This window comes from Gossypium hirsutum, chromosome D11, assembly GCF_007990345.1.
Source record: "Gossypium hirsutum isolate 1008001.06 chromosome D11, Gossypium_hirsutum_v2.1, whole genome shotgun sequence".
NCBI lineage: Eukaryota > Viridiplantae > Streptophyta > Magnoliopsida > Malvales > Malvaceae > Gossypium > Gossypium hirsutum.
This window is the reverse complement of record NC_053447.1, coordinates 12,459,494-12,486,871: the sequence shown is the minus strand read 5'-3', so window position 1 is coordinate 12,486,871 and position 27,378 is coordinate 12,459,494. Positions and strand designations below refer to the sequence as shown.

Sequence of the window (27,378 nt, the reverse complement as noted above, 5' to 3'; positions counted from 1 at the left end):
ACTACCAACTATGTACATGAGAAAAAAAAACCTCTAATTTTTTCTTCATTTGACGTCTGGACATTCATCTCCTATATCTTATAGTGTTTTTGAGATATTTATATCAATGAATTGATTAGTGGTTGTTTGGAATTGTCGGGAACAAATTATAGTCAATGTAAAATGAGAAGTTGTGTAGAAAGAGCTAACTATAACCAACGGTATTGATACCTTTAAAGGGGTTGAGTATTGATACTTCTAAGAAATATAACCGTTAAAAATACCATAATATCGATACAATGAAGCAAGGTATCGATAAATCTGGATCAATATCGATACCTCGAGAACATGTATCAATACATTACCTTTTTTAGGATGCCTTGAGGCTATTGACTTCCTAACGTATCGATATTTAAGATAAGGTATCTATACTTAGCCATTAAATTGCTTTAAAACCATTTTAAACACCTTATCACCTCATACATTTGCAATATGTTTTTGAGTATTTTAAAGTCTTGAAAATTTAAAACATGTGCATATATATAGAAATTATTTTTTTTAGCATAAAAAGTAATGAAAGCAAGATACTAATAAAGGTGAATACTAAAAATTTAAAACATGTTAAGAAAATAAAAATAGGGAAATTTCATTTATAAAATGCATGTCTATAGCTATAAAAGAAATTTTAAGTTGTGGTCCACTTAGTTTTGGATATTATATATAAAATGCGGTTAAATAAGTTTAAAATAGAGGGACGAAATCACATCTAATGTAGAACATATTTCAAGAACAATCGAAATTAATTGTTATATTTAAACTTATTTTTCCCTATAATACCATACCAACTTAACCTAAAAGTATTTATGTAAATCAGTGAAGATGGATTATATTAATTTAATGTGTCATGTATACTTAGGAAAATGTAGACTTGTAGTCTTATTGCACTGCTTTTTACCGCCGATGGCAATCCGAAAAAGGACGTAGAGATTATAGCGGTTGCCAAGTGTAAGGTACCTTTTCTTGCCTGGGATCATATGACCAAGCCAGCTACTACTATGCCATCTGCCATTGCCGTTCCATATGTCTCTTCACGACGCCAACGCCTAGAATTTCAAGCCACGTCGCTGCCAAAAGCAGGATTATACGTGGCTGGCTCTACGGCGCACCGAACTGCAGCCTACGTACTTAAAAAGCACCCCGCCCACCTCCCTCAACGCCCACAATACATTTCAGTTCATCCAACAGAATTACACAAATTGAACTTCCGATCAACGGAACTATGAGCCAGGAACAACCACAAAGGCCTGGGGCTAGTCAGGAACCCATCAAGTACGGTGATGTCTTTAACGTCACCGGTGAACTGGCTTCAAAACCTATTGGACCAAAAGATGCCGCCGCCATGCAGTCAGCTGAGAACAAGATCCTAGGAGAAACACCAAAAGGTGGTGCAGCAGCTGTCATGCAATCTGCAGCCATCGCCAATGAAAGAGCAGGCGTCGTTAGTCACAACCAAGCTGACGTTGCTGGAGACCAAGGCGTCGCCGTCATTAAGTCTGACGCAGATGGCGATGTTATGATCACAGAAGCCGTTGCTGGACAGGTAAAAAGTATTGGAAAATCGTTGCATTCAGTATAAAAATCATAAAGTGACAGACAGTATTTTTATTATGATTTGTTGTAATCTTGGTTTATTTATATGCGTCTAATTAACAAGTTTAAATATTGAGATACAGATTGTGGGGCAATACAGGCAACCAGATGTTTCAGCGGTGACAACTCCAGCAATGTTGGTTGATCCAGGATCAATTACGATTGGAGAGGCTTTAGAGGCGGCGGCCATCTCTGCTGCAGATAAACCGATTGATCAGAGCGATGCGGCTGCAATTCAAGCTGCTGAAATGAGAGCCACTGGCAGCAGCGAGATAACTCCGGGCGGTATTGCATCCGAAGCTCAGTCTGCAGCCACTCGGAATGCTCGAACCCAGCGGTTTGAAGATCAAGCCACTCTCTCGGACGTTTTATCGGTAATACTTTACTATTATTATTATGAACCCCATTTACTAGTGGAATATTTCTAAAGATTTCAATATGTTTTGGGGGCTGCAGGATGCTACTGCGATGCTGCCTAAGGATAAAGCAGTGACTCGTGAAGATGCTGAAAGGGTTGTAGCTGCTGAGGTGAGAAATAATCCTGGCATGAGTACTACGCCTGGGGGAGTGGGTGCTGCCATGGCTGCAGCTGCTAAGCGTAATCAAAATTCAACAATCTAGATCTTATCACTATGCTATTTTATAAATCACCATGTCTTCTGCTTTTTTGGAAAGAAAGTAATCCTTTACAGGCTTAATTTACGTTTCCACTATAACCATATCAATTGATTAAACTCAACTAACTTCACGTCAAGATTTTCAACTCTACTCAAACTAATTCCTTAGTTGCCTTTTGTTAAATCATAATTTATTAGTTTAACATGTACAATTTTTGCAATATCACATGTTCATAAATATGCTTTAATTAATGCCACTTTTTAACTACATAACACACTTCAAATTGTAATTTGCCTAGACATCTTTGCTAAAGATGCACTTCAATCCTACAATACTTATTCACATTAGCTACTCCAAAGTACAATCGTTAGTCACGGTGACGAACACAACAATTCAAATACCATAAAAAAAATAAAAAAAATAAAAGGTTTGTTTTTTAATTCCAATTTAAGGAAAAGAAATGATATATTTGTATTCCCAGAAAATAATTAATTACATATTTTTTATAATGTGAAGAAGGAAAGAAAACTAATATTGGAACTTTAGAATTTAAGGAAAAGAGTGATTTTTTTTAGGTTTGAAAAATACCTACTTAATATGGTTTGATGAAAAATATATTAATTCTATAGGGTTTATTTGTTAAATGAATTTTAAATAAATGGAATCATTTTATCTATTTTTTTTTATCTTCAATCTTTATATGTTCAATAAATTTTAATTTAAAATATAAATAATTAATTATTAAATTTTTTTATAAATTTTTTATATTTTCTTTGTTGAATATAATGTATTTTTTAATTAATACATGTATTTTTTTTTCAAAATTACAAGTATAGTTGCATTTCCATTATAATGAATAAATTTAAATAATTATAACTAAAATTAATCAATGATAATAAAAATATATCCAAACCTAAACCTTTTATACATGACCCAGATATTGTAGAATATCAATTAAGAACTCACATATAGATTTGTTAATGGGCTGGGCCACCCCACTCGAAAAGTGAGAGGGTTAAGGTAAAAATATATGTCTGAAAAATGGGCTTAGGCAAAAATATAATGCTTGTTTAGAAAATAGGTCGGGCCTCGAGTGAGGCTTTTTTGGCTCGAGCCCGGCCCGAATATGAAAACAAAAATTTTTTTGCTGTTCTTTTTACTATTTTGCTATCATTTCACAATTATGTTACTACTATTTTGTTGTTATTATTTGGATATTGTATAATTCTTGTTTTATTGTTAATTTTGTTACTATTTTTTTCACATTTGCTTGTTAAGTTACATTTATCTTAGTGTTATTTAAGTATGCATATATATTTTTAATTTATTTTCAATTTGTTGGGAAACATTTATTTTAATGTTTTTAGTATTTTTATGTATTACATTTTTAAAAAATTATATAAAAGGCCAAATTTGAGTTTTAATATTTTATCGCTTAGGCAAAATTTTAAGCTTTTTTTTTACCAGTCCAAGCCAATACCTAACAAACGGGCCTAATTTTTTTGTTCGACCCAACCCATAGATACCTGATATACACAAAATAAGAATGAAACCTGAAATGTTTAAATTCCGAAGGCTTTAGCCTTGTCCATTAAACTAAGATCTCAGAATAATAATTATTATTATATTTTGTTACTTTTTGTTTTGGGTTTTTTTTTAAATTTTTATGCAAATTTATATTAACTATTTCAATTTTATTTATGCATAGAGATAAATTTTTTATTTTATATTTTAATCAAATTTCTTAACAAATCGGGATTTCCATTTTCCGTGAAAGGCTCGCCTCTTTTTTTTTAAAAAAAAAGAGTCTTTATAGAGGCAGCTTTATTTATCAATGTAATTAATTTTAACTATAATTAATTTCAACCAATTGAATTGTCCATTTAATAATTAGTAGATGATGATTTTATAATTTTTTAAATTAAAAATAGAAAATTCGTTAAATTGTAAAATAAAATATAAATGTCCATTGTCCAACATTAACATAAAGTGCATCCAAGTTTAATAAGAAATTAAAACATGAAGTAGGGGTTTAACAAATCAATTAATATGTGCCAAGTTAATAACAAAAACCCCAACTCAATCCGAATTTAAAGATTTAAGAGAACAATTATAAAGTTAATTATTTTTGTTAAACTAATATAGTTTAGAAAACTAACCCACTGTTTTACTTTCTTCATTAGCCGGCAACCGTGAAAGATTTAACCACCCTTCTTTTAATTTTGATTTTTTTAAATTTATCAAAATAAGTAATATTCACATATCCAAAAATATGTTTTTATTTTTATTTTTATCATTGTGTGTTAACATCTGGATTGGGTTGGCCCAAGAAAACGACTTCACGAGAAAAATGTAAAGACAAATAGAGGCAGGCATCCATTTGATTTGATTGGGCTTACGGCCTGATGAGTGCTACAACTAGCATTATTTCCCGTAAAAGAAGATTAATTGGCTGTGCTTGTAGTCGCATTTCAAACCCAATCCTGTCTTGAATTTAACAGTGTTTTCAAGGTGAATGGTTCAATGCCATTTGTTTTGGCAATTTCAATAAGAACCCAGCCAAGGTCTAAGTAATTGGAAAATACCTTTGAAAAGTGTGTAGAAAAAAAGAGTGGTTTGGATTATGAAAAAAGTGACTTAGAGTTGACATTGTACGTTGTTAGGGCCCCTCCCCTCTCGCTGCCTTGCAAATGAACAAAAGAACTGAAAAGCGCCAAATCACTTTGTTTGATGCCCTTCTGCTTTCTTTTAACCTTTTTTTTCCCTTTAGTAGTAAACTAAACATCAAAGCTGCCAAATTTCAACTTTTCCCAACGGTTTTATTTGCATGAATTCTCTCTCAACACGGCGCTCAACAGGAGCAGTAGAAAACCATAGCAGAAAAATACCAAAAGAACATTAAGAATCTGAAAAAAAAAATTTATCAAAAACTATTGCAAATTGATGAGAGGAAAATAATTATACAAATCTTAAAGACTAGAAAATTGATATTAGTGTTACAAAGTACTAGATATATCCCATAATATTGCAGAACCTGCCTGGTGGCAGCACATAACAGGCAGGGAAGTTTCACCGAATAGAACACCTTTGGGTGGCTTATGGGCAGAGATTCCAGACCAGGACAATTTCTATAGCTCATCTCTAAGATCTAAAAACCTTGTGAGGAGCTGATTTGGCACTGCCACAAACAATCTTCTTGGGCTTCACTCTGCCTCTTACCTAATCGCTGTATCACGCATATGAGAAACAAGGGTTTCTTCTTTTTCCTATAGTTTATATATGCATAGGTCAATGATTAGTCTTCCTTGCATATTTTATTCGTTTAGAAATGATATTGAACTCAAACTGGCCACCTTATGTTAGGATGAGTTTAAGCAAGCTTCCTTTCCATGTTATCATCATGTGATCAGTGATCACGTGTGTGTGGCTTAAGGGTATGTTGGTTAATAATGCCTTGACTGACTGTGTGATGTTATAACTTATAAGCAAGTGAGATATATCTGTCCTTGCCGGCTGAGTTTATAGTTTGATTGAGTTCACAGCTCTCCCACGAAACTAACAACTTAATGATTATTAGAACACGGTTGAGGAGAAAAAAAGATTACTTGAAAAGGATGCCCTGCCTGCCCTTGTGTTGAAGCTTAGAAGAAAGAGTAAGAATAGCTGGCTAATACGTACGCTAAAACAGCAGACAATTTACGTTTCATGGAAATTGAGGCGACTACACAAACAAATCGTATGGTCGTGTGGTTGCAATTGACGTTGATTTCTCATTTCGCAGTTTTGGGTAATGTTGCAGTGGATAGTGGTCACTCTGTTGCAACGTCCTTCTCTGAGTGAATACAACAGCAACAGTTTCTTATCTTCTTCTACTTCAGATTTCTAATATTTATGTAATGGGTTGGGAAGTGATGCACACCGTTACGTGAACCGATGGTTGCGGGTCCTTTGGACACAATAGAAGCAAGATGTTAGGTTAGTTGGATTGCTCTACCTTGGGGCTCCCACCACCATGTGCTACCAGTGGTCGTTTTAACCTTGGGTGGACCATCGCGCCCAACCAGATCGACCTCTCCCTTTCTTTCTACTGCGTTACGTCTCCATTTAATATATATGGGCCTTTTGTCTCCTACATAACCTTTTTTTTTTTTTGTTGAAGTTCTAATTAAGATCATATCGCCCATTCTAACCTTAAATTAATTGTCTTTAATAATAATTTAACTGCGGTGCGTCTCCATTTCATATATATGGGCCTTTTGCCCCCTACATAACCTTTTCTTTTTTAGATTCTAATTATATATTAAATATCATATGGCGCGTATTAATTCTCTTTCCATATTAATGTTTTTTAATTAAATAAACTTATCAAATAGTAATACAAGGTTAGAATTTAGAATTTCTAACCATTATGATTTTAGGGAAAGAGTAGATTAAGAATTAAGGTTTAAATGGGTCTAAGGTTTAGAATCTTTGGTTAATTTTAGAGTTAAAAATAATAATAATGATAATTAATTTAATGTTTGTTGATATATTATATTATATTATATTATCCATTCTCTCTAAAACAATATAATATAATATGTTATTATTAAGGGCTTAAAATATGGTTTTTTTAGAATCATTAAGTTAAACCTTAATTATAACCACATAATTTATTCTTGTTTTTTCTTTTTCAATTGAGCCTTAGCTCGATTGGCATAGATATTGTTGTCAATATAGGAGGACGTGGGTTTGAGTGCGTTGAAGCGTATTATCTTCCTATCTGTGAATTGGAAAGGAACTAGTAGTTCTAGATATTGTCTTAAAAAAGAACAAATGTGATGAGAACCCAAAAATTTAACTGCTGATTTTTTTTTTGTAATTAGTAAATTTTTTAAAACAAGAAAGTAAAAAAATCTCTAAAATTAAATTTTGGTTTTCTCTGTTTTAAAAAGACTTTTGTTTGATATGTGGTAAGTGACAATGAATCATTTGATTTCTCTAATATCATAACACTACTCAAGTGGCAGATAATGACAGAAGTTTATATAAAAATAAAAATCAATTTCAAAAATCTAACTCACATCAAAAGATTACTTTCAATGAAATAAGTTAAAATGTGCAAGAAATAGATATGCGAGTCGCGCGCACTGCCACTGATAGCACTAAAATAAATAATTTTATTTTTAATGAAATAATATGATTGGAATGCACATTTTTGATCGATTCCATTTATTGTAGAATGAGGATTAATATTATTAATTTATAATATTTGATATTAAAGGTATGACCCAAATCTCAAATGGCACAAATAGTATTCCACGTCCCTTAATTTCATTCCCTCTCTTTTTTATCATTTCTATTTTCTTCATTTTAATTTTCCTCCTTCTCCTTCCACAAACCCTAGCTGCTTCTCACCCGTCACCTCCTTCTCTTCTTTCTTTCTTTTTCTCTTTTTCTTCGCTTCCATCTCCTTAGAAAACCCTAGTTGCTAATGCCCTCTATCACATGTCGTCTTCTCTAGCCAAAAAACATCGATGAGCTCTCCTTTTTCTCCCCTTACTTACTTTTTCATTGTTTAGATTTTCTGATGAATAATTAAGAAACTCACGAAATGCAAAATAATTTTTTGAAATCTCTTAACTAATTTTCGTGGTTGGCCGTTAGATCGGTTTACCAAGCCTCGCACTAGTTTCCCACCATTGGGATCTCCGAGGAGATGAGTAAAACTTTTCGAACTAGCCCTAGGCCAAATCTAATATGGATTTTCTTTTTTTGTTCGATGAGTGGGGTTTGTTTTCTGGGATATGGTTATGGTGTGGGTATGTAATGTTGGTGGAGGTGATAAACGATGGTGAAGGTACTATGAGTTAAGAGGATGAGAATGGGAGACGTAAAATAGACGTTGACATTTAACGGAAATATTTGTGCTCGTGGCTGATGAGTGATGAGTGATGAGTGATGAGTGATTAAAATGTTATAAATCTAATTTCGTAATAAATGTGAAAACATAATTGATATCAAAATCTACAATTTACCCTAAAAATAACTCTTTTATATATGACTGTATGAGTGAACTGTTTGCCTGAATTAAATGATTGTCAATAACTTGTCCATCAACTCTCTCTCCTCCAACTTTCACAAATAACAAATATATTAATGGAGCCTTCCCCTTCCATTCTCCTGCTACTCTCTCTCTCTCTCTCTAACATAAAAGTATACAAATAAACAGAGAATTAAAAAAGTTGGAGCCTTGCACTTCATTTTCCTTCTGTCTTTGAGATCACAACACTGGAGTGGAAATTATGCCAAACACCCTGGCCAAAAATCTCAATCTCTGCTTCAAAAAGATCAGATCCCCATTAACTTCCCAACCTTCCTCTTCCTCGCCGCTAACCCCAGATGATGACAGCCGTCCACTAACCTCATCCACCGCCACCGCTTCATCACCCCTCTTCAAAAACTACAACTCCCTCTATGACAACACCTTCGACTACTCAACCTCCAAATCCTTGACGCACTCCTCTCTCTCCTTTGACCCAGACCCCTTCCCTGAATCCGACTCCGAACCCGACTTCGCCACCGTTTTTGCTTCGCAGCGCTTCTTTTTCACTTTTCCGGGTAGCTCCAACTCCATCATTGAATCAACAGTACCGTCATCAATCGCCACCACTCCCGAGTCATCAGATACCCTATTACCCAGCAGTTCCAGTCCCAACAATGACGCAAATCAATCCTCTAACCACGGTTGCGGTGATCGACCGAGTGAAGAACATGGCCACCCAAGGACCGTTGAAAACAGCGTAGCTGTCCCAACCTTCTCTCGCAACCCGTACATGGATCTCAGGACATCCATGCAGGAAATGGTGGAGGCACGTCACTTAATCGACGTCAAGGCTAACTGGGAATACTTGCATGAGCTTCTCTTGTGTTACCTCGCATTGAATCCCAAAAGTACGCACAAGTTTATTATAGGAGCATTTGCGGATCTTCTTGTTAGCCTAATGGCAGCGCAGGGTGGCGGCAACAACAACGACGGAAAGATCGGTGACGGTAAGATTCCGGGGAAGTGCATGTAAAATATGTAATGTTATCACCAATTGATTGCGGATCAGAATATTGATTAATTATCTAAATGAGTAATATATACATGTGGGGAACTAAAAAGTTTGTTCCCATTGTTTTTTTGTCTCATATACTTGGTTCAATTATATTACCTTATCTTGTAAGCTGTCTTCTTTTGGTTCTTGTCTGAAACATTGCAACTCATGACATACATAACACCTTCTAAAACACATTAGAAACTGTAAGTAAAAGCTGATGTTTGTGTTGAAGCCGTGGCCTGCATTGCAACAAAGAACCAACAGCAACAAATTGGTCAAAAGACCAGCAGCCGCAAATTGTACAAGTTAGCTGCTATACTGTTTTGAAGTGAAGCAGTGGAGTTGAATGAAGGATCATATTTTAAATGTTTTATTCCTATGTAACTTTGACCAAATCTTTTGTAATATGATGGCTAAGTTAGTAGGATAAGATTGAATGATTCATTTTGATGTAATAGCTGTTATATCAGCTTTCTTTTGTAAGCAAACTTTATTTTAGTATGTATTAAGTAAGGGCAGTTAAATTAGTAGGTAACTGTCAAATTTGTTCTTTTGTAACTTCCATATATTCAAAAATTTGAATGAAAAAAATACAACTTTCAGTTACAATTCTTTGCTGAGTTCTTCTTCATTTTTGTTTTCTTTCATTCCATTTGCTTCTGTTTATACTGCCATTTATCCAACAAATGGTATCCAGAGCTTTCAGTCTTTGAGGGCCTTGGTTGTACACTGTCATTAAGCAAGTTATACTTGAAACAAAAGAAGCAAAGGTTGTTTTTGGTTGCTGAAAATGAGTTTTACACCACCTCCTCCACCTGTCTTTGCTGGAGAAAATTACAACATCTGGGCAGTAAAAATGAGAACATATCTGCAGGCACATGACCTGTGGAATGTTGTTCTCAATGACACTGAGCCACCACCACTAAGAGCTAACCCGACTATAGCCCAGATCAGGCAGCACAATGAAGACTGTGCCAAGAAGTATAAGGCTATGTCGTGCCTTCAAAGTGGAGTTTCTGATGTTATTTTCACAAGAATAATGGCTTGTGACACTCCAAAGCAGGCCTGGGACAAACTCAAGGAGGAGTTTCAGGGGTCTGACAAGACCAGGCAACAACAGCTGATCAACATGAGAAGAGATTTTGAAAATCTCAAAATGAAGGACTCAGAAACCATCAAGCAGTATGCTGACAGAATCATGGCTACTGTCAACAATATAAGGCTGCTTGGGGAAGAATTCAGTGACCAAAGAGTGGTTGAGAAGGTCATAACAACCTTGCCAGAGAAGTATGAGGCAAAAATTTCTTCTCTGGAAGACTCAAGGGACTTGTCAACAATCCCTTTGACAGAGCTTATAAATGCTCTTTATGCTCAGGAGCAGAGAAGGGCAAATAGCCAGGAAGACCACTATGAAGGAGCTTTTCAGGCTAGAGGCAGAGAAGGCTCAAGTGCAAACTTAAATGCCAAAGGCAAGAAGCCTTGGACTGAGAAGAAGAAGAAAGAACCTGTCAAAAGGAAGTTCCCACCCTGTGTCCATTGCAAGAAGACTACTCATCTTGAGAAATACTGCTGGTACAGACCAGACATTCAATGTAGAGCCTGCAAGTAATTTGGCCACATTGAAAAGGTCTGTAAAAGCAAATCAAAAGTACAACCAAAGTTTCAAAACCAAGCTCAAGCTGCAGAAGAGGTTGAAACACCAGAAGAGCATGTTTTTTCAGCATCATGCTTTGCAAGCTCGAGCAAGGTTAACAAAATTTGGCTGATTGACAGTGGATGCACCCACCATATGGCTTCTGAGAAGAGTATATTCAAGGAGCTTGACACTACCTTCAAGTCCAAAGTCAGAATTGGCAATGGTGAGCTACTGGAGGCAAAAGGGAAAGGCAAGGCTTTGATAAGCACCAAGTCAGGTATTAAAACCATTTCAGAGGTTCTCTATGTACCTGATATTGACCAAAACTTGCTAAGTGTTGGCCAGCTATTGGAGAAAGGCTATTCTCTGATTTTTGAAGGCAAGAACTGTTTGATAAAAAATGCTGCTGGTGAAGTGTTAACCACAGTGGCTATGCAAGATAGGACTTTCATTGTAGATATGAATCAGCTTCAGGCTAAAGCATATGCATCTCAGTCTGATGAGACTGATTTGTGGCACAGGAGGATGGGACATGTGAACTACAATTCTCTGAATATGATGCAAAAGATGGATTTGGTCAGTGACATGTCTAAAATTGAGCCAAGGGATGCTGTGTGTGAAGTCTGTCAGTTAGGAAAACAGACCAGGTTACCATTTCCTGTCAACAAAGCATGGAGAGCTCATGGGAAGCTTCAGCTGGTTCATACAGACATTTGTGGACCAATGAAGACCACCTCCTTAAATGACAGCAGGTACTTTGTACTTTTTATCGATGGTTATTCAAGGTTCTATTGGGTGAATTTTTTAAAGCATAAGTCAGATGTTTATGGTTCTTTCTACAAATTTAAAGCCTTGGTTAAAAACCAAGCAAATTGCAAATTGAAATGTTTGAGGTCTGACAATGGTTCTGAGTATGTATCTCAGAAGTTTCAAAAATTGTGTGATGATGCTAGAATTCAACACCAATTGACTACTGTGTACACACCACAACAAAATGGTGTCTGTGAAAGGAAAAACAGAACAGTCCTTGATATGGCTAGGTGTTTGTTATTTGAGGCTAAAATGCCTAATACTTTTTGGGCTGAAGCTGTGAATACAGCTGTTTACTTGTTGAATAGGCTGCCAACTAATGCAGTCAAGGGTAAAACACCCTTTGAAGCCTGGTTTGGACAAAAACCATCTGTCTCACATTTGAAGGTATTTGGTTGTCTATGTTATGTGTTGGTACCTGAGGAGAGAAGAACCAAGTTGGACAGGAGGTCCATGCCAGGGGTGTTTGTTGGCTACAGCAATGTGAAGAAAGGATACAGAGTCTTTGATCCACTGACCAAGAAGGTTGTAGTGAGCAGAGATGTGAAATTCAGTGAAGCAAGTAGCTGGAAATGGGATGGAATTGAAGCAAATTTGCCCGAGGGAGAACAGATTGATGTTGATCTGCAGCAAGCTGAAAATGAAGAAGTAGCTGAAAATGGCTATGATGATGAACCTGTTCGAGGCACTAGGACATTAACAGACATCTATGAGAGATGTGCAGTAACCATAGTAGAGCCTTCATGTTTTGAAGAAGCTGCAAAAGAAAAGTGCTGGCTGGATGCTATGGAAACTGAATTTAAAATGATTCAGAAAAATGATACATGGGAGCTTGTGGATAGACCTGAAAACAGAAGAATCATTAGTGTCAAATGGGTCTTTAGGACTAAAAACAATGCTGATGGTACTTTGAACAGACACAAGGCCAGATTGGTTGTAAAAGGTTATAGTCAGCAGCAAGGGATTGATTTTTCTGAGACTTTTGCACCTGTTGCAAGGTTGGACACTATCAGACTGCTGCTTGCTTTGGCAGCTCAAAAGCACTGGAAGGTGTACCATTTAGATGTTAAGTCAGCCTTTCTAAATGGCTTTCTTAATGAAGAAATATTCATTGAGCAACCTGAGGGTTTTGAGGTCCCTGGTGAAGAACAGAAGGTTTACAAGTTGAAAAAGGCCTTATATGGCCTAAAATAGGCTCCAAGAGCCTGGTATGAGAGGATTGATGGCTACCTAGCAAGGCTCGGGTTCACAAAGAGTGTCAGTGAGCCTACACTCTATGTTAAGAAGGATCAGAAGGAAACTTTGCTAATTGTTTCCTTGTATGTTGATGATCTGCTAGTCATTGGCTGTAAAGATGAACTGGTAGAAGACTTTAAGAAGCAGATGCAACATGTCTTTAAGATGACTGACCTTGGTCTAATGACCTATTTTCTTGGTATGGAAATCAGACAAGGAAGTGATGGTATTTTCATAAGTCAACAAACATTTGCTTCCAAGGTGCTTGAAAAATTTTGCATGTCGAAATGCAAATCAGTCACTACACCAGTTGCATTGAGGGAAAAATTATCAAGTGCCAGTGAGCATGATCGAGTAGATGAGAGAGCATATAGAAGCTTAATTGGTTGTTTGCTTTATTTAACAGCAACTAGACCAGACATTGTCTATGCTGTTAGTCTACTTTCAAGGTTTATGCACTGCAGTAATGTGGCACATCTGAAGGCAGCAAAAAGAGTGTTAAGGTATGTCAAAGGAACCATCGATGCTGGTGTAAAGTTTTGGAGGGCAAAGGAGCTGAAACTCTTAGGCTATTCTGATAGCGATTGGGCAGGGTCAGTTGATGACATGAGGAGCACTTCAAGTTATTTTTCACCTTAGGCTCGAGTGTTTTCAGCTGGAGTTCAAAGAAGCAACAAACTGTTGCACAATCCACAACAGAGGCTGAGTATATCTCAGCTGCAGCAGCAGTAAATCAAGCCATTTGGCTTAGGAAGATTTTGGATGATTTGAATGAAAATCAAGCTCAGCCTACTGAGATTAGAGTGGATAACCAATCAGCTGTGGCCATAGCCAAGAATCCAGTCTTCCATGGTACGACTAAACACTTCAAAATCAAATTTCATTTTGTTAGAGAAGCTGAGCAATCGAGGGAGGTTAGCTTAGTTCATTGCAGTTCAGAAATTCAGTTAGCTGACATTTTAACTAAACCATTGGGAGCCAACCGATTTAATGCTTTGAAGGAAAGGATTGCTGTTTGTTGCATACAGTCCAAGGAGGAGTGTTGAAGCCGTGGCCTGCATTGCAACAAAGAACCAACAGCAACAAATTGCTCAAAAGACCAGCAGCCGCAAATTGTACAAGTTAGCTGCTATACTGTTTTGAAGTGAAGCAGTGGAGTTGAATGAAGGATCATATTTTAAATGTTTTATTCCTATGTAACTTTGACCAAATCTTTTGTAATATGATGGCTAAGTTAGTAGGATAAGATTGAATGATTCATTTTAATGTAATAGCTGTTATATCAGCTTTCTTTTGTAAGCAAACTTTATTTAGTATGTATTAAGTAAGGGCAGTTAAATTAGTAGGTAACTGTCAAATTTGTTCTTTTGTAACTTCCATATATTCAAAAATTTGAATGAAAAAAATACAACTTTCAGTTACAATTCTTTGCTGAGTTCTTCATTTTTGTTTTCTTTCATTCCATTTGCTTCTGTTTATACTGCCATTTATCCAACAGTTTGTTTGCATTGAAACTAATTTGATAAATGGCTGTCTCTTACACACTTTTTTATTGTTCTACTTTCGTATCTTTTTTTCCAGATTTTAATTTAGAATTCTGGGCGGTTTATCCATAAACCTACAAAAACAATGCACACATTGAAGTAGAGAAATATTATGCAATTCAACACCAATTGAATGTTAGATTAGGACATTATTTTGATATGGAAAATCAAATGAGCAATGTGTGGTTGTTAGGATGGTAGGGGCATTATTTCATGGCCGCTATCCCAATTTTGTTGCTTATTTTCCTGTGCAGTTAGCAACTCAGCATCATTGGCTTTCTTTTTTATTAAATTTTATTACCATGTTCTTCTCTAAAATTTATGTACACCTTTTGTCTTTTACATGCACGCCTCGTGGTTTCTTTCGAGTTAAGTAAGAGAGAACATTATTATATTAAGAAAATAATTAATTTTTTTTTAAAAAAAAATCCCGAAATCCATGTGAGCTTGGAATCAGCAATGTAGGTGGTTGGTTCTGTAAGCACATAAAGTCATAAATGGATAGCGATGGAGTGTACAAATTTTACTTACTTCAATTTAACACAGAGACAAACAGAGTCTTTTTTGTCTTTTTGCAAATGTGACTGATGAGGTGAAGCCAAACAATTTGTAATAAGTTTCCTGGATCTTCCCCAAGCATCCTTATCAATGCAGACAATTCCCCGGATTAAAATGAAACCCAATTGGTATGAGTAAAAAATTACCCATCAAAACAGACAGGGCCAGGGAATCCTGAATTTTGTCCTTCATTATTTTTTAACTTTTCTATATCGGAAACCATTTCAAACAAACATGGTGCAAGATTCACTGAAACGTGGTGATTATGATTCGTCCTTAGTATATAACTTAAGTGGCTCATAATTGATTAAAACGATGGAACATTGGTCCATTCTGTACCCAAGATTAGAGCTTTGAATTAATGAGTAATCACATGGTTATGTCCTCTAGTTATCATAACCATCAAACGATGCTTTTAAAATGGTAGGTGGTTTTTGTCATAATTTTCTAGAATCTGAAACTATACTAGATTGCATCAAATAAAGGCCAAGATTAAGTTTAAGGGACCGTGTTTGTTTTTAGCAGACCCATTGAAATAGTTAAAGGTCAAGAGAGATGGGCCTATGGAAGGCAGACTTCTAGTTCTTGGTTAGGCACTCACCCAACTTTTGTGATAATCTAAAGGAAGTGCTCTGGATTTAAGGTACTTGCAAATGAAAGAACTAGGTAAAAGAAATGACTAACTAAACAGAGAATGAAAACAGATAATGAGGGAATAAACTTCTTTCTTTATTCCAAAAATTCTTAACCCCTCAATACATGAGATACAGTATATATAAGGCTTGAGTAACAGCTCTAACAATGTAACAGCATTTTACCAGATTCAAAACTGACTTAACAACTCTCTACACTGCTAATATTCATCCATCTTCTCCCTAGGCAAAACCCGTAGACAACTTCGAAAACGAGCAAAATTCGATAACGAAAGTAGCTTAGTGGGAATATCAGCGACTTGATCACACGCAGGAACTTTCCCAACTGCTATTGAACCATTAGCAACCTTTTCACGAACGAAAAATAAATCTAACTCGTCGTGCTTAAACTTTGAATGTAGAACAGGATTAGCAGCAACCGCAACTGCACCGAAACTGTCACACCAAATATTGGGTATATCGGGACATTGAACATGTAATTCTTGAAGTAATGATAATAGCCATGTAACCTCACTAGTGACTGCGGCAAGGCTCCTGTATTCTGCCTCAGCAGTAGACCGAGCAACGACTTGCTGTTTCTTAGAATACCAAGACACAGGAGTATGTCCGAAATAAACACAGTACCCAGTAGTGGATCTCTGGTCATCAAAATCGAACCCCCAGTTTGCATCAACATACCCAACTAAGGACAAACTAGCGTACGGACGAAACACAACCCCAAGTTCAAGCGTGCCACTTAGATACCACAAAATGCACTTTAAAGCAGTCATATGGACAGAAGTGGGACAATGCATAAATTGACATATCCGATTTACAGCATATGCAACATCAGGCCTCGTAAGAGTAACATACTGTAGTGCTCCGGCAAGACTCCTGTATTCAGTCGGGTCCTCTAAACACTCACCATCATCTCTAGTCATGACAGAAGAACTAACCATCGGTGTATGAACACTCTTCGCTTTTTCCATCGAACACCTAACAAGAATATCTCGTATATACTTCTTCTGACAGAGATGAAGACCTCCTGATGAAGAACGAGTAACTTCAATCCCAAGAAAATAATGAAGATCGCCCATGTCCTTAAGCGAGAACTCGTTATTCAACAACTGAACAAACCACTCTATAACAGGAGGCACATCACCAGTAACAATAATATCATCAACGTACACAAGAACATATAGCGTTGAAAACAGATAATGAGGGAATAAACTTCTTTCTTTATTCCAAAAATTCTTAACCCCTCAATACATGAGGTACATTATATATAAGGCTTGAGTAACAGCTCTAACAATGTAACAGCATTTTACCGGATTCAAAATTGACTTAACAACTCTCTACACTGCTAATAGCAAATGTGTCTTACATATAGTTGCAATGCCTTTATGGTTAAAATGGACCCAACTGTATAAATTCGAAGAGAGAGACACTTGTTGAAGAGAATAAAAACATGGAAAATGATAGAAACTAGTTTTACTGTTTTAGGGAAAATACATAATGCTACTTGATAAAAAGAAACAATTGTTGTTGGCCCCATAATTATGGTTCAGAAAAAAAAAAGACCAAACAGCAGAGGGGCTTTAGTTTTCATAATCGTCATTAGTTAGGCGCAAACATCACCTTCTGTCCTACAACATGCATGGTTTTTGCAAGTGTAAGCGGATGATGTGAGAGCTGAGCACAGAAATGGGTCAGGCATCATAGATGATTTGGAGCTTTCAGCACATGGTAATGAGGTTGATTGCATAAACAGTCAAAAGCAAAAAAAAGGGTGTAAAAGTTTTACCTCTTTTCTTTTTCAATCTGTTTGTAAGTTGGCCAACAAGAATGATATAATTACAGAAGGTAAGTGAAATGAAATGTTGTTCTAGTTTCTGATTGAAAATGGGAGGCAAACAAACAAGAGGAAAAAGGCGTAATGGATTAAAGAAATATGGTCTTTGATTGCGCTGATTAATAACTATTTTTAACCAATGCTATAAGAACTGACTGATGTTATTGAATGAGAATACTTTACATTGTTGATTAACTGCAGGGTTTTGATTTAATAAAGTAAAGAAGTTGCAAGTGGAAATCTAGAGTGAAGTTGGTGACCCACACTTGTTTTTGTCCACCTTGAAAGCTACGTTCAATCAAGAAGCCGGCCTAATTAGATTGACAATCCCAGTTAACACTCAAAATAAATAATCAAATCCAAGCTTTTAACTTCAACTACTTCCTTTACTAAATCTAAGTAATCCTTACTATTTAACTCTTTATTATTGACGCTTGGTGTTTGACATGTCATTTCTTGTTTTTTAATGATTCACTTTTTTGGTTTAATTTTGTATTTCATAAATAATAATCATAAGATATAGTATTTTTTTTTTTACATAATTAAAATGAATCATTGAAGAAAAGCATAATCAACACAGGTAAATCTATTTTTAATCAATACATTTATCAAATAACCAAATGAATAGACATGATTTTAGATATTTGATTCATAAATTTAGACTGAATCTTACGTTTTCACACTTGATTTAATGCGATAAATCATAAAATCTAATAGCACAAACATTAAGTAAGCATAACAAAATATATTATGATAAATTGCAAATGTAAAGTTGACTTAGTATAGAATTTTTAAGTATTTTCATAAATTATAATAACTTAATAAATTCATATTTATGAACATAATAGTTTATTTTAAAAATTTTAGTTTGCTTTTAATATGAAAAGAAAAATGCAACTAAAAATCATAATATAAACTTCCAAGTTTTCTGTTCGATCTAATACGGTGCGGAGGTTTTGAACAAGTTTAAGAAGACTAGGTTTTAAAAAAAAAAACAAATTGTTAATGCTTGTTCGGTAATTTGTAAATTTTTATTGAAGATAAAAAGCATGGAGGATTTTATTTCCCAAAGTAATACTATAAAGAAATTCGTACCTAAGATTAATCAAAGTTCGTAATTTAATTTAATATTAAAATTCAAAATTTATAATAAAAAATTATTCAGATTCACAATTGATTTCTGATAATACGTCAGATTGTATCAATAAAAATTCGTTTTATTCCATTTATTCCAATGCAAGGATTCAACAATCGTTTAGTCAATACGCTCTTGAACAGAAATAAGGAATCACAATCTTTGATAATTTTGTTATCATCTAATTGTTTTTGCATGAGCCCATTCAACGATGTAAAGTATCACAATGTGATAAAATAATCAATTAAAAAAGATCCTCTAATTCCAATTAAGAATTTATTGGGTCCTTTGGGAACAACATTCAACAAACAATTTTTTTTTAAATGTAATAACAAATAGTTAACAATCAATGCAATAAACTACAAAGTAGTACGAAGACAAAGTAATTTTGTCTAAAATTTCAAATTTTGCTCGGAACCTCAGAAAAGGCTGTTTAAAAATATGAGATTTCGAAATGACCAAAATGTTAAGAATCCAAACATCCTAATCCTTCAAAATTTAAAATGTGAACAAAAATATCGTTCCTACGAAGATTAAAAATACTAGTAATTACAGTTTTTCTATTATTTAACGGATAAATCCGAGTGATTGATTAAAAACTAAAATTAACTAAATTAATTAACTAATGAGCACGACAAAGAACAAAGAACAAATCAGGAAAATAACCGATTAACAACCAATAAGCAAAACAATACCCAGGAAAGAATTCACCTAAACTTCATCTACCACTATCAATCTAAATTACGCAATTTATTTGCTTAGTATCTTGAACCGTAAAAATCCTTAAATTATGCTAATATCTCTCTTCAAGAATAAGAACAATGGACTCTAGGTTGATTAATTAAAAAAAATTCTAATTAAAACCCCTATTATCGCATTAACTCAATTTATGGATTCCCCTATTAGATTTGACTCTAATTCGATAGGTTTATATCGTCATATTTCTAGGATTGCATGCAACTCCACTTAATTACGCTAGATCTACTCTTAAACAGGGTCTATTCCTCCTCTGATTTAAGCACATCAAACATGAATCGATAATCTAGAAATATCAAATCAAGTATTAAGCACACATAATTGAGAACAAGATCTAAGTATTTATTGTGTAAAATAAAAATCAAACGACAAAATTCATCATAAGATTCATTTCCCTAGGTATTTAGAAAATTAGTTCATGCTTACAAATAAAAACATCCCGAAAACAGTATAACCACAAGAAACAAAGAAACTCATAATAATCTCCAAAGAAATCAAAAGGGAATCTTCAATCCTGATGGAAATCTACTTCAGAATCAGCTTTAATGGTGTTTTTCGAGTTATTTTTTTGAATATTCTGTGACAGCTTTATCATATCTTATTATTTTTGTCATATATAGGTCTCAGAATGTTCGAAAAACCCTAAAAATCGCATTTTCCCACTGTTTGGAGTGCAATTCGCAAAATCGACATGGCCTACCATATGGTCATGTGGCAGCCCATGTGGAATGGTCCAACATGTAATTTGCTCCGATTTTCACTTGTTTTTCACTTATTTTGCTCCCAAATACTCTCCTAAGTATAAAAACAAAGGATTAGGAGCATAAAATTCACCATTAACATTGAATAATCACCTATAAACGCATTAAGAATGAGGCTAAAAACATGTTACGTTTAACACCTATCAGTTTGGTATTTGGTTTATTCGAATTATTTGAGTTATTCGCATTCAAAAATTTAACTCGATTCGAACTCGAAATTCAATTAACTCGATTTGACTAATTCAAAATTTAAACTTTTTTTCGAGTTGAATCGAATTTTGCTCACCTCTAGACTAAACTATGCAATTGTTCCCATATGGAGACATGAACTTGGTAATTATTCCCATAGTAGAGCTTGAACTTTAGGGTCTATAAGAAAATATCAATGACTAACTTGGACAAAGAAAACCTCAAGCCATAATATTAGAACAACTGCCAAGTCCAAGAACTAAAAAGGTTTAGGCCCCAATTTATGAACAATTGTCACGAGTCAACTGAATACCAATTATAAAATTATTAAACTACCCTTACATATTTGAAATAAATTATATCCTTACGAGAGTACTTATTGTTTTTTTTTTACATTTTTAATAAAACCAATATAAAATTTGCATAAGATTTGATCTCTTGCCACCAACATTTATAAAATCCTTTATTTACCACTTAAACCAAAACATTATTTTAATATTTTTTATACATTTTAATGTTATTACACAAATTGCTACACCCATATTGTTTGTATATATTGATATTGTCGTCAATTGAATTGATATATCAAATCAACTCGATACCAACTCAAAAAAATGATAATATCATAATAACCAATTGCAGTGCATTTAATATTTTTAATTTAATGAATTTATCTACTTAAATTTCCTTTTATTCACAATTTAAACTAATTTTTTATTTTAATTTTGTACATATTGTGTATGTGTTATTATTAGTTTCAAACATTGTGTTTCATCATTTATTTTCTGTTACTTTTAGATGTACACATACGTTCGAAATATATGATTTCCAAACGCATATGCGTGTGATATGATTTATAGTGTAATATATGCAACTTCAAACCGAGTTTTAATTAAGCACTTATATAAAATATTAATTATTATAGAATAAATTTGGATTGTTAAAAAGAATTTATCATATAATATTTTGCAACAAATATAATTTATAATATATTTATTTCACTAATAACAATTTTTTTTAAAAATGGTTATTAAAAAATTTGTAGAAAAATATTTTATATAAAATTATCCAAACACTAAAAATCATTTTTAAAAAATATATTTAATGAAACAAACCCAACCTAAAATATAACATGCAACAGCGAGGCATTTGCATTTGGGATTTGAAATGAGTAGCATTATATCTCATATTCATACGAAGTTGTTGGAATGTTAGCTATGTAGCAAGGATCTGATTCGAAAGAAGTTGTTTTCGGACATTTAATCTTTGGCGTTCTTCGTGGTATCAGATAAGGGTCGGAAAGCTTGGAAAAAAGAGGGGCAGGAAGACCAAAGTCCTGGGACCATATGAAATGATAAACCTAAGACATTTTTACGTACAGGAACAGGATTCACAGACACTAAACAGCTTTCACATGTCAATCTAGCCCCAAAGCTTACAGAGTTTCCTTATTTTTGTTGGGAATTCTTGGTTTTTGTTGCCAAAACTAATATCCTTGGGTTGGTCTACATCGATTCAAAGAAAGACTTAAATAATTGTAGGTTAAAAATCCAAATTTTAATTAAACAGAATATGGGTTGTAAATACTTAATTGATGGTCACCTAAAATGCAATACCAAATTGTCAGGGCACCTAATTCCAACATTACTTAATTACACTTGAAGCTAGTGGACCAAAAATTTAAAAACTATGGGATAGGGGCAGGGGATTTGAGTAAGTAGAAAGAAATAGTTGTTTAGTGGGTGCAAGCTAATATTAAAAAGGAAAAGAAGTAAATCTCAAGTGTCGGTAATTATAGAATATTTTCTCCTTGTTTATGGCTTTAAAAGACGACAAGGAAAAGGTATCCCATATTTGGTTAAAAAGGAGCCAAAAACTGGTCCACTCTAGCAGGGCATTGCCAGCCAGGCATCATAAACCATTGCCTGTCTCTACCTTTATATGGTAATATTTGATCCATGTTGAGCAAACTACATTTCAATGTTCACAACACATTTAAGTGACTTTCTTGTAGATTCTATATATAAAAAAAAATTCACTTTTTTTTCTCATCCTCAAAAACTCCTTTTGCATGCTCCCAGTTAACACTTACTGCTAATACAAAGTATCAATAAGTTTAGTCACTAAATAAATTGTAACATTCTCTCAAACATATGGGATCAGACAAATTCAAAGCCGCCGCCGTGAGTAATAGGGAGGAGGCTTTTCAGGAAACTTGGTTCACACTCTACCACTACCAAACCATTGCTTCGCTTTGATTTGTCGGTCAAACGCCTATGGCAGCTAATAACAAAAAAAAGCAAGCACCACCACCTCTATCTCAATTCAATGCTTGAAAAACTTAAATTCTATATATTAAATGCATTTGATCAAGTGTTGAAGAACCAACACTACTTTTACTCTTCTTTTGCTTTGCTTGTGTCACCATGCAATGCATTGACCAAAATTTCCTCCCCCTATGAGTATTGTAGAGTGGCATGATTTCTTTTGGTAACACGCCAACCATCATATATGCTAACGAGGATAATGAAAGAAGAAAAAGGAAAGCAAATGGTGAAAATACTCGTCAATTCAACAATACACCTCATGACCATATTTTGGTTTTGGCTAAAATATTAAAACACTTGAAAATGGTTAAGGCATATCAAGAATTAAAAACAATAAATCTCTAAAATCACCAACAAATTGAAAATGGTTAAGGCATTTCACTGCAGTACTTGAGGCATATCTTCAATACACATAATAGATGACCAATTCTTTCACTTTTTGTTAAAAAAATCATTATACTTTTATTATATTCACCTAAGGAATGTTCATTTGATTTTGTATTTAATTAAATCCTTTATTTCAAGTAATTTGTTAATTTTTGTTAATAAACTTAAAATTAAAGGAAAATGTATGATTACTAAGTAGTTAGAATAAATAGAAGGGATTTTTCCCTGGCATTTAGGTCAAATTCAAATTTTAAAGTCAACATTCTTAAAAGGGTTTTACTTAAATACCGTTCTCGACATACAAATAATAATATATGTGTATTTATACCAGAAAAGCAACCTCCAAAACTAGGTATAATATAAACACAAGGCATAACCTTTTTCTCTACAATATGTTCTTCACCATTCCTATCATTGCAAACACTTGCCTATCCTTACTGCTACACAAAACTCTATTAATTTCAGCATCAGAAAATATTATATAACTTATAAGCTTAACACACAGGTAGTGGCGTATCTGGCAGTAATTTCAGCATCGGAAAATATTATATAACTTATAAGCTCAACACACAGGTAGTGGCATATCTGGCAGCTGGCAGTGCCTCTCACTCGCTAAAATGTAAAATTGCCTACTTAGGTCTTTTAGAAAATTTAAAATTAGTAAAAGGTAAAATTGTACTTTGGCTCCTCTTAAAAATAATAAAAATTTTATTTAATTCTTTAAAAATTATTTAATCCTTTAAAAACTATAAAGATATAAACTATTAAAATTTAAAATTTAATTTCGACTTCTCCTAACAAAATTTTCTAACTTCGCCCCTACACAGATAAAAACATTCTATTACCAACCCAACTCTCTACTTTAAAAAAAACATAATTATTTAGAAATGCAATTGAAGAGATTTTTATAATTATGTTAGCCTTTAATTTTTTTTTTGGTAAATTATAAGAAGAGAGCAAAACTCTAATAACAATGCAATTAACGCGACTCGAAATTAGGCTACATCTATAATGGTAAACACCTTAAATATCATACCAACACGGTTTAATATTATTTACAGTGTTGGCATTAAATGCTTTGGCAAGCATGCATCTCATAACTGAAAGCCATTCTCATTGAATGCTCAACAACATTACTGCACACACCTTCCCTTATTATTTTTCTAATCGTGCAAGTATATCTTTTCCCTTCTTTAAATGTTATCCAAGTGTACTCCTTATCTGAGATCTGACGAAGAATGGTTCCACAACCATACAAAAGTTAACCATTAAAGTCAATTGGTGATGTAGATTTTCATTGGATCATTTGTCCTTCTTTTGACCAAGTGGAAGACATGAACCTCATTTATTGTATATTATGGTTTAATTAAACATGTAATTATTTATTGACCCTAACATTTATATTCTATGAATTCTTGATGAATAAAGCAAACAATAAATTACATTATTAACAACATTTGTAATCTCTTAATTATGGACTAAAACAGGCATGGGGAAAAGGAAAATAGAAAGGAATTGCGAATAAAGGAGATAAGAGAGAGAGAGAGAGACAATTTTTTTATACATATCATTTTCGTTTGTGTAATGTTGTATATAAACCCAGCCCTTTTCCAGCAAATACACAGTTGCCATTTTCATTTTTTTAATTATATATTGTTTGGCCGTTTCCTCTGCGTTTTTCTTATGTCTCTTTTTTCAGTCTTGGTTTTTGTTTATTGCAATAAAATATTCTCAGCTCTGATGGACTGAAGACAGACTTTGACAGTGGAGCAAATCTAAAGTATCCTCTCTCTCTCTCTCTCTCTCTCTCTCTCTCTCTCATTTGTTTACAACCTTAGGCTGTCCAAAACAGGACACCCATATCAAACTGAAGCATTGTAAAACTGATTTTTGAAGCTTTCTGGAAGTGGGTTCTTGAGTTCATCTATCAGTGTATCCAAGGTAGTACGATTGTGCTGTTGCTCGTTCTTTTCTTTCTTTCTTTTTTTTTTTTGGTTTAAAAACAGAGGATTAGTAAAAGAGAGTTAAAAAAAAAAGTTTCCCTTTATGGTTATTATAATGAGGGACTTTCCTTCTTGTTTTGGTGAAAGCGGTGTTCAAGTAGCTGATTCATCATCTTCAAGTGCAGCTAAAGCTGCTCAAAACTTGGTTACTTGTGTTTATCAGTTTCAATTACACGGTCGTTCGTGTTTAATCACGGTTACATGGACCAAGAATATGATGGGTCAAGGCCTTGGTGTTGCTATTGATGATTCAGCCAATCAATGTTTGTGTAAAGTTGACATGAAGCCCTGGTTGTTCTCTAAGAGAAAAGGATCGAAGACTATAGATGTAGATTCTGGTAAAATTGATATATGTTGGGACTTGTCTAATGCTAGATTTGGTTCCTCGCCAGAACCAGTTGAAGGGTTTTACCTGGCTGTTGCATTTGACCAGGAAATGGTGCTGCTTCTTGGAGATTTGAAGAAGGAAGCATCCAAGAAGATTAACATTAGCAGTACTCCTCTTAGTTCCGATGCTGTTTTCATTGCAAAAAGAGAGCATATTTTTGGGAAGAAGTTTTATGGTGCCAAGGCTCAGTTTTGTGACAAGGGACCGATTCACGATGTTGTAATCGAGTGCGACCCCTTCGATCTTAAGGATCCATGCCTTGTTATCCGCATTGATAGTAAAACAGTGATGCAGGTGAAGCGGCTCAAGTGGAAGTTCCGCGGCAACCATACCATTTTGGTGGATGGACTTCCGGTGGAAGTGTTCTGGGATGTGCACAACTGGCTATTTGGCAATGCTATGGGCAATGCTGTTTTCATGTTTCAAAGTTGCATCTCTGCAGAGAAGTTGTGGACTGGCGACTCTGCATTTGATCCATCTCTATTGACATGGTCTTCCTCTCAAAAGCTTAAAGATCATCACCAAGTACAGGGTCTTGGCTTTTCATTAATATTGTATGCTTGGAAGCATGAATAGAAGTGTAAACTTTTTTTCTCACTAGTGAGATGTAGAAAATACCTTCTACTATGATTTTTCATTGATGGGATTGAAATATGGTACATGCAACATAAGAGTTGTGGTTCATTTGTTTGTCTCAGTTCTTCCTCCTTACCTTATATCATATTAACAGCATAAATCAATTACTCTGGTTGGTTTCGAATTAGCGTTTTAATTTCTAGGGAGAATTGTTATATGGACTAATGCAGCAATCAGTTTCTGCTAATGCAAATGGCAGAAACATTGATGTATGACCCTGCTTGCTCTTTCCCGACAACGATGTTTGGAAGAGGCACGAACTCTGTTGTTGAAGCCATATGAATCCACGAAATGTAGGCCACGGCATTTGGGATAGATGCACGACATTAATGAGAGCATGGAAAAGGTGTGCTTTATTTTATTTTAGCATTTTTATAAAGTTTTATAAAAAAGAAAAATGTAAGAGGAAAATCGAAATCTTTATAGCAGTGATAGAGCTAAGCAAATGAAACCTTTAGTTTCATGAATCATGATTATAAAACTCAGGTCCGTGATAATATGTTAAATATTCTGCCATATCTTCATAGCTGCCTAGTAGGTGGATCTTATGAATCTATCATGTACTTAAGGAGCTTACAGGAGACTATCTAATAGTGCATTCGAAGTGGAACACAATCTACAGAAAATGTGGGAAGAATGTGCTTACCGGTGTGTGATAGATGTATACCTACTGAAACCCCCTTCATTGGTCATGCAAAATCATTGCCTATACAGGGTGGTGAATTTGCTTGCTTTCGACCACTATGTAAAGAAGTCGGTGTAATTGCTAAGGCTGGACATCTATTTCAATATTAAGGTTTTACGATCCCCATTGTAATGCCCCCCCATGCTTTGGAGAAGTGGATGTAGCTAAGAAGCACTAAGCCCTTTGCTTGTTCCTATACTGTTCCCAAATGTTGTCAAACCCTGCATTAGTGGATGTTAGCAGTTGTATGTCCATATTCCAATATACTTTAACTGTTCGAAGGAGTCTGTAAGATACTACTCAAAATATGTATAAACAGAAAAATGAAGTATAGAAGAATTCTTTAGTCTTATTCCTTGTTCTTGAATCAATACACTAATGAGGTTTTATACACATATGCGAACCAACTGCCTAATGAACTGTTTAACAGATTTTGTAACAACCTGTCAAACTAACCATCTTAACAATTGTTTAACATTCACCCTGCTTCTCAACGGGTACGACTCGAAGTAGG

The 27,378-nt window shown here is 34.4% G+C and overlaps 3 protein-coding genes across 4 annotated transcripts; all 3 read left to right on the top strand.

Annotated features, from left to right (window-relative positions):
• The first annotated feature begins 1,191 nt into the window (after window positions 1–1,191).
• On the top strand, window positions 1,192–2,327 carry LOC121223756 (late embryogenesis abundant protein D-34-like). Its single transcript, XM_041106083.1, has 3 exons — window positions 1,192–1,579; window positions 1,713–2,003; window positions 2,086–2,327. The coding sequence occupies exons 1-3, from the start codon at window positions 1,259–1,261 to the stop codon at window positions 2,248–2,250; spliced, it is 777 nt and encodes a 258-aa protein (XP_040962017.1). The 5' UTR covers window positions 1,192–1,258; the 3' UTR covers window positions 2,251–2,327.
• Window positions 2,328–7,608: 5,281 nt separating this feature from the next.
• Window positions 7,609–9,938, top strand: LOC107923085 (transcription repressor OFP16). Its single transcript, XM_016853296.2, has 2 exons — window positions 7,609–9,279; window positions 9,562–9,938. The coding sequence occupies exons 1-2, from the start codon at window positions 8,532–8,534 to the stop codon at window positions 9,654–9,656; spliced, it is 843 nt and encodes a 280-aa protein (XP_016708785.1). The 5' UTR covers window positions 7,609–8,531; the 3' UTR covers window positions 9,657–9,938.
• A 14,785-nt stretch (window positions 9,939–24,723) lies between these two features.
• On the top strand, window positions 24,724–26,283 carry LOC107922856 (uncharacterized). Of its 2 annotated transcripts, XM_016853059.2 has the most exons (3): window positions 24,728–24,932; window positions 25,049–25,093; window positions 25,243–26,283. In XM_016853059.2, exon 3 carries the CDS (start codon window positions 25,370–25,372, stop codon window positions 26,117–26,119), a length of 750 nt encoding a protein of 249 aa, XP_016708548.1. In that variant the 5' UTR covers window positions 24,728–24,932; window positions 25,049–25,093; window positions 25,243–25,369; the 3' UTR covers window positions 26,120–26,283. The 2 variants fall into 2 exon arrangements, with proteins under 2 accessions (XP_016708545.1, XP_016708548.1); XM_016853056.2 differs by having other exon boundaries at window positions 24,724–24,932; window positions 25,049–26,283.
• The last annotated feature ends 1,095 nt before the right edge of the window (window positions 26,284–27,378 follow it).

What these genes read in the sequence shown, in the direction of transcription:
- LOC121223756 (XM_041106083.1), top strand. Translation starts at nt 1,259, where the DNA reads ATGAGCCAGGAACAACCACAAAGGCCTGGGGCTAGTCAGGAACCCATC. An exon ending in CAGAAGCCGTTGCTGGACAG is followed by an intron (nt 1,580 to 1,712) that starts GTAAAAAGTATT and finishes ATTGAGATACAG; the next exon opens with ATTGTGGGGCAATACAGGCA. An exon ending in CTCTCTCGGACGTTTTATCG is followed by an intron (nt 2,004 to 2,085) that starts GTAATACTTTAC and finishes TGGGGGCTGCAG; the next exon opens with GATGCTACTGCGATGCTGCC.
- LOC107923085 (XM_016853296.2), top strand. Translation starts at nt 8,532, where the DNA reads ATGCCAAACACCCTGGCCAAAAATCTCAATCTCTGCTTCAAAAAGATC. An exon ending in CGACGGAAAGATCGGTGACG is followed by an intron (nt 9,280 to 9,561) that starts GTAAGATTCCGG and finishes TTTGTGTTGAAG; the next exon opens with CCGTGGCCTGCATTGCAACA.
- LOC107922856 (XM_016853056.2), top strand. Translation starts at nt 25,199, where the DNA reads ATGGTTATTATAATGAGGGACTTTCCTTCTTGTTTTGGTGAAAGCGGT.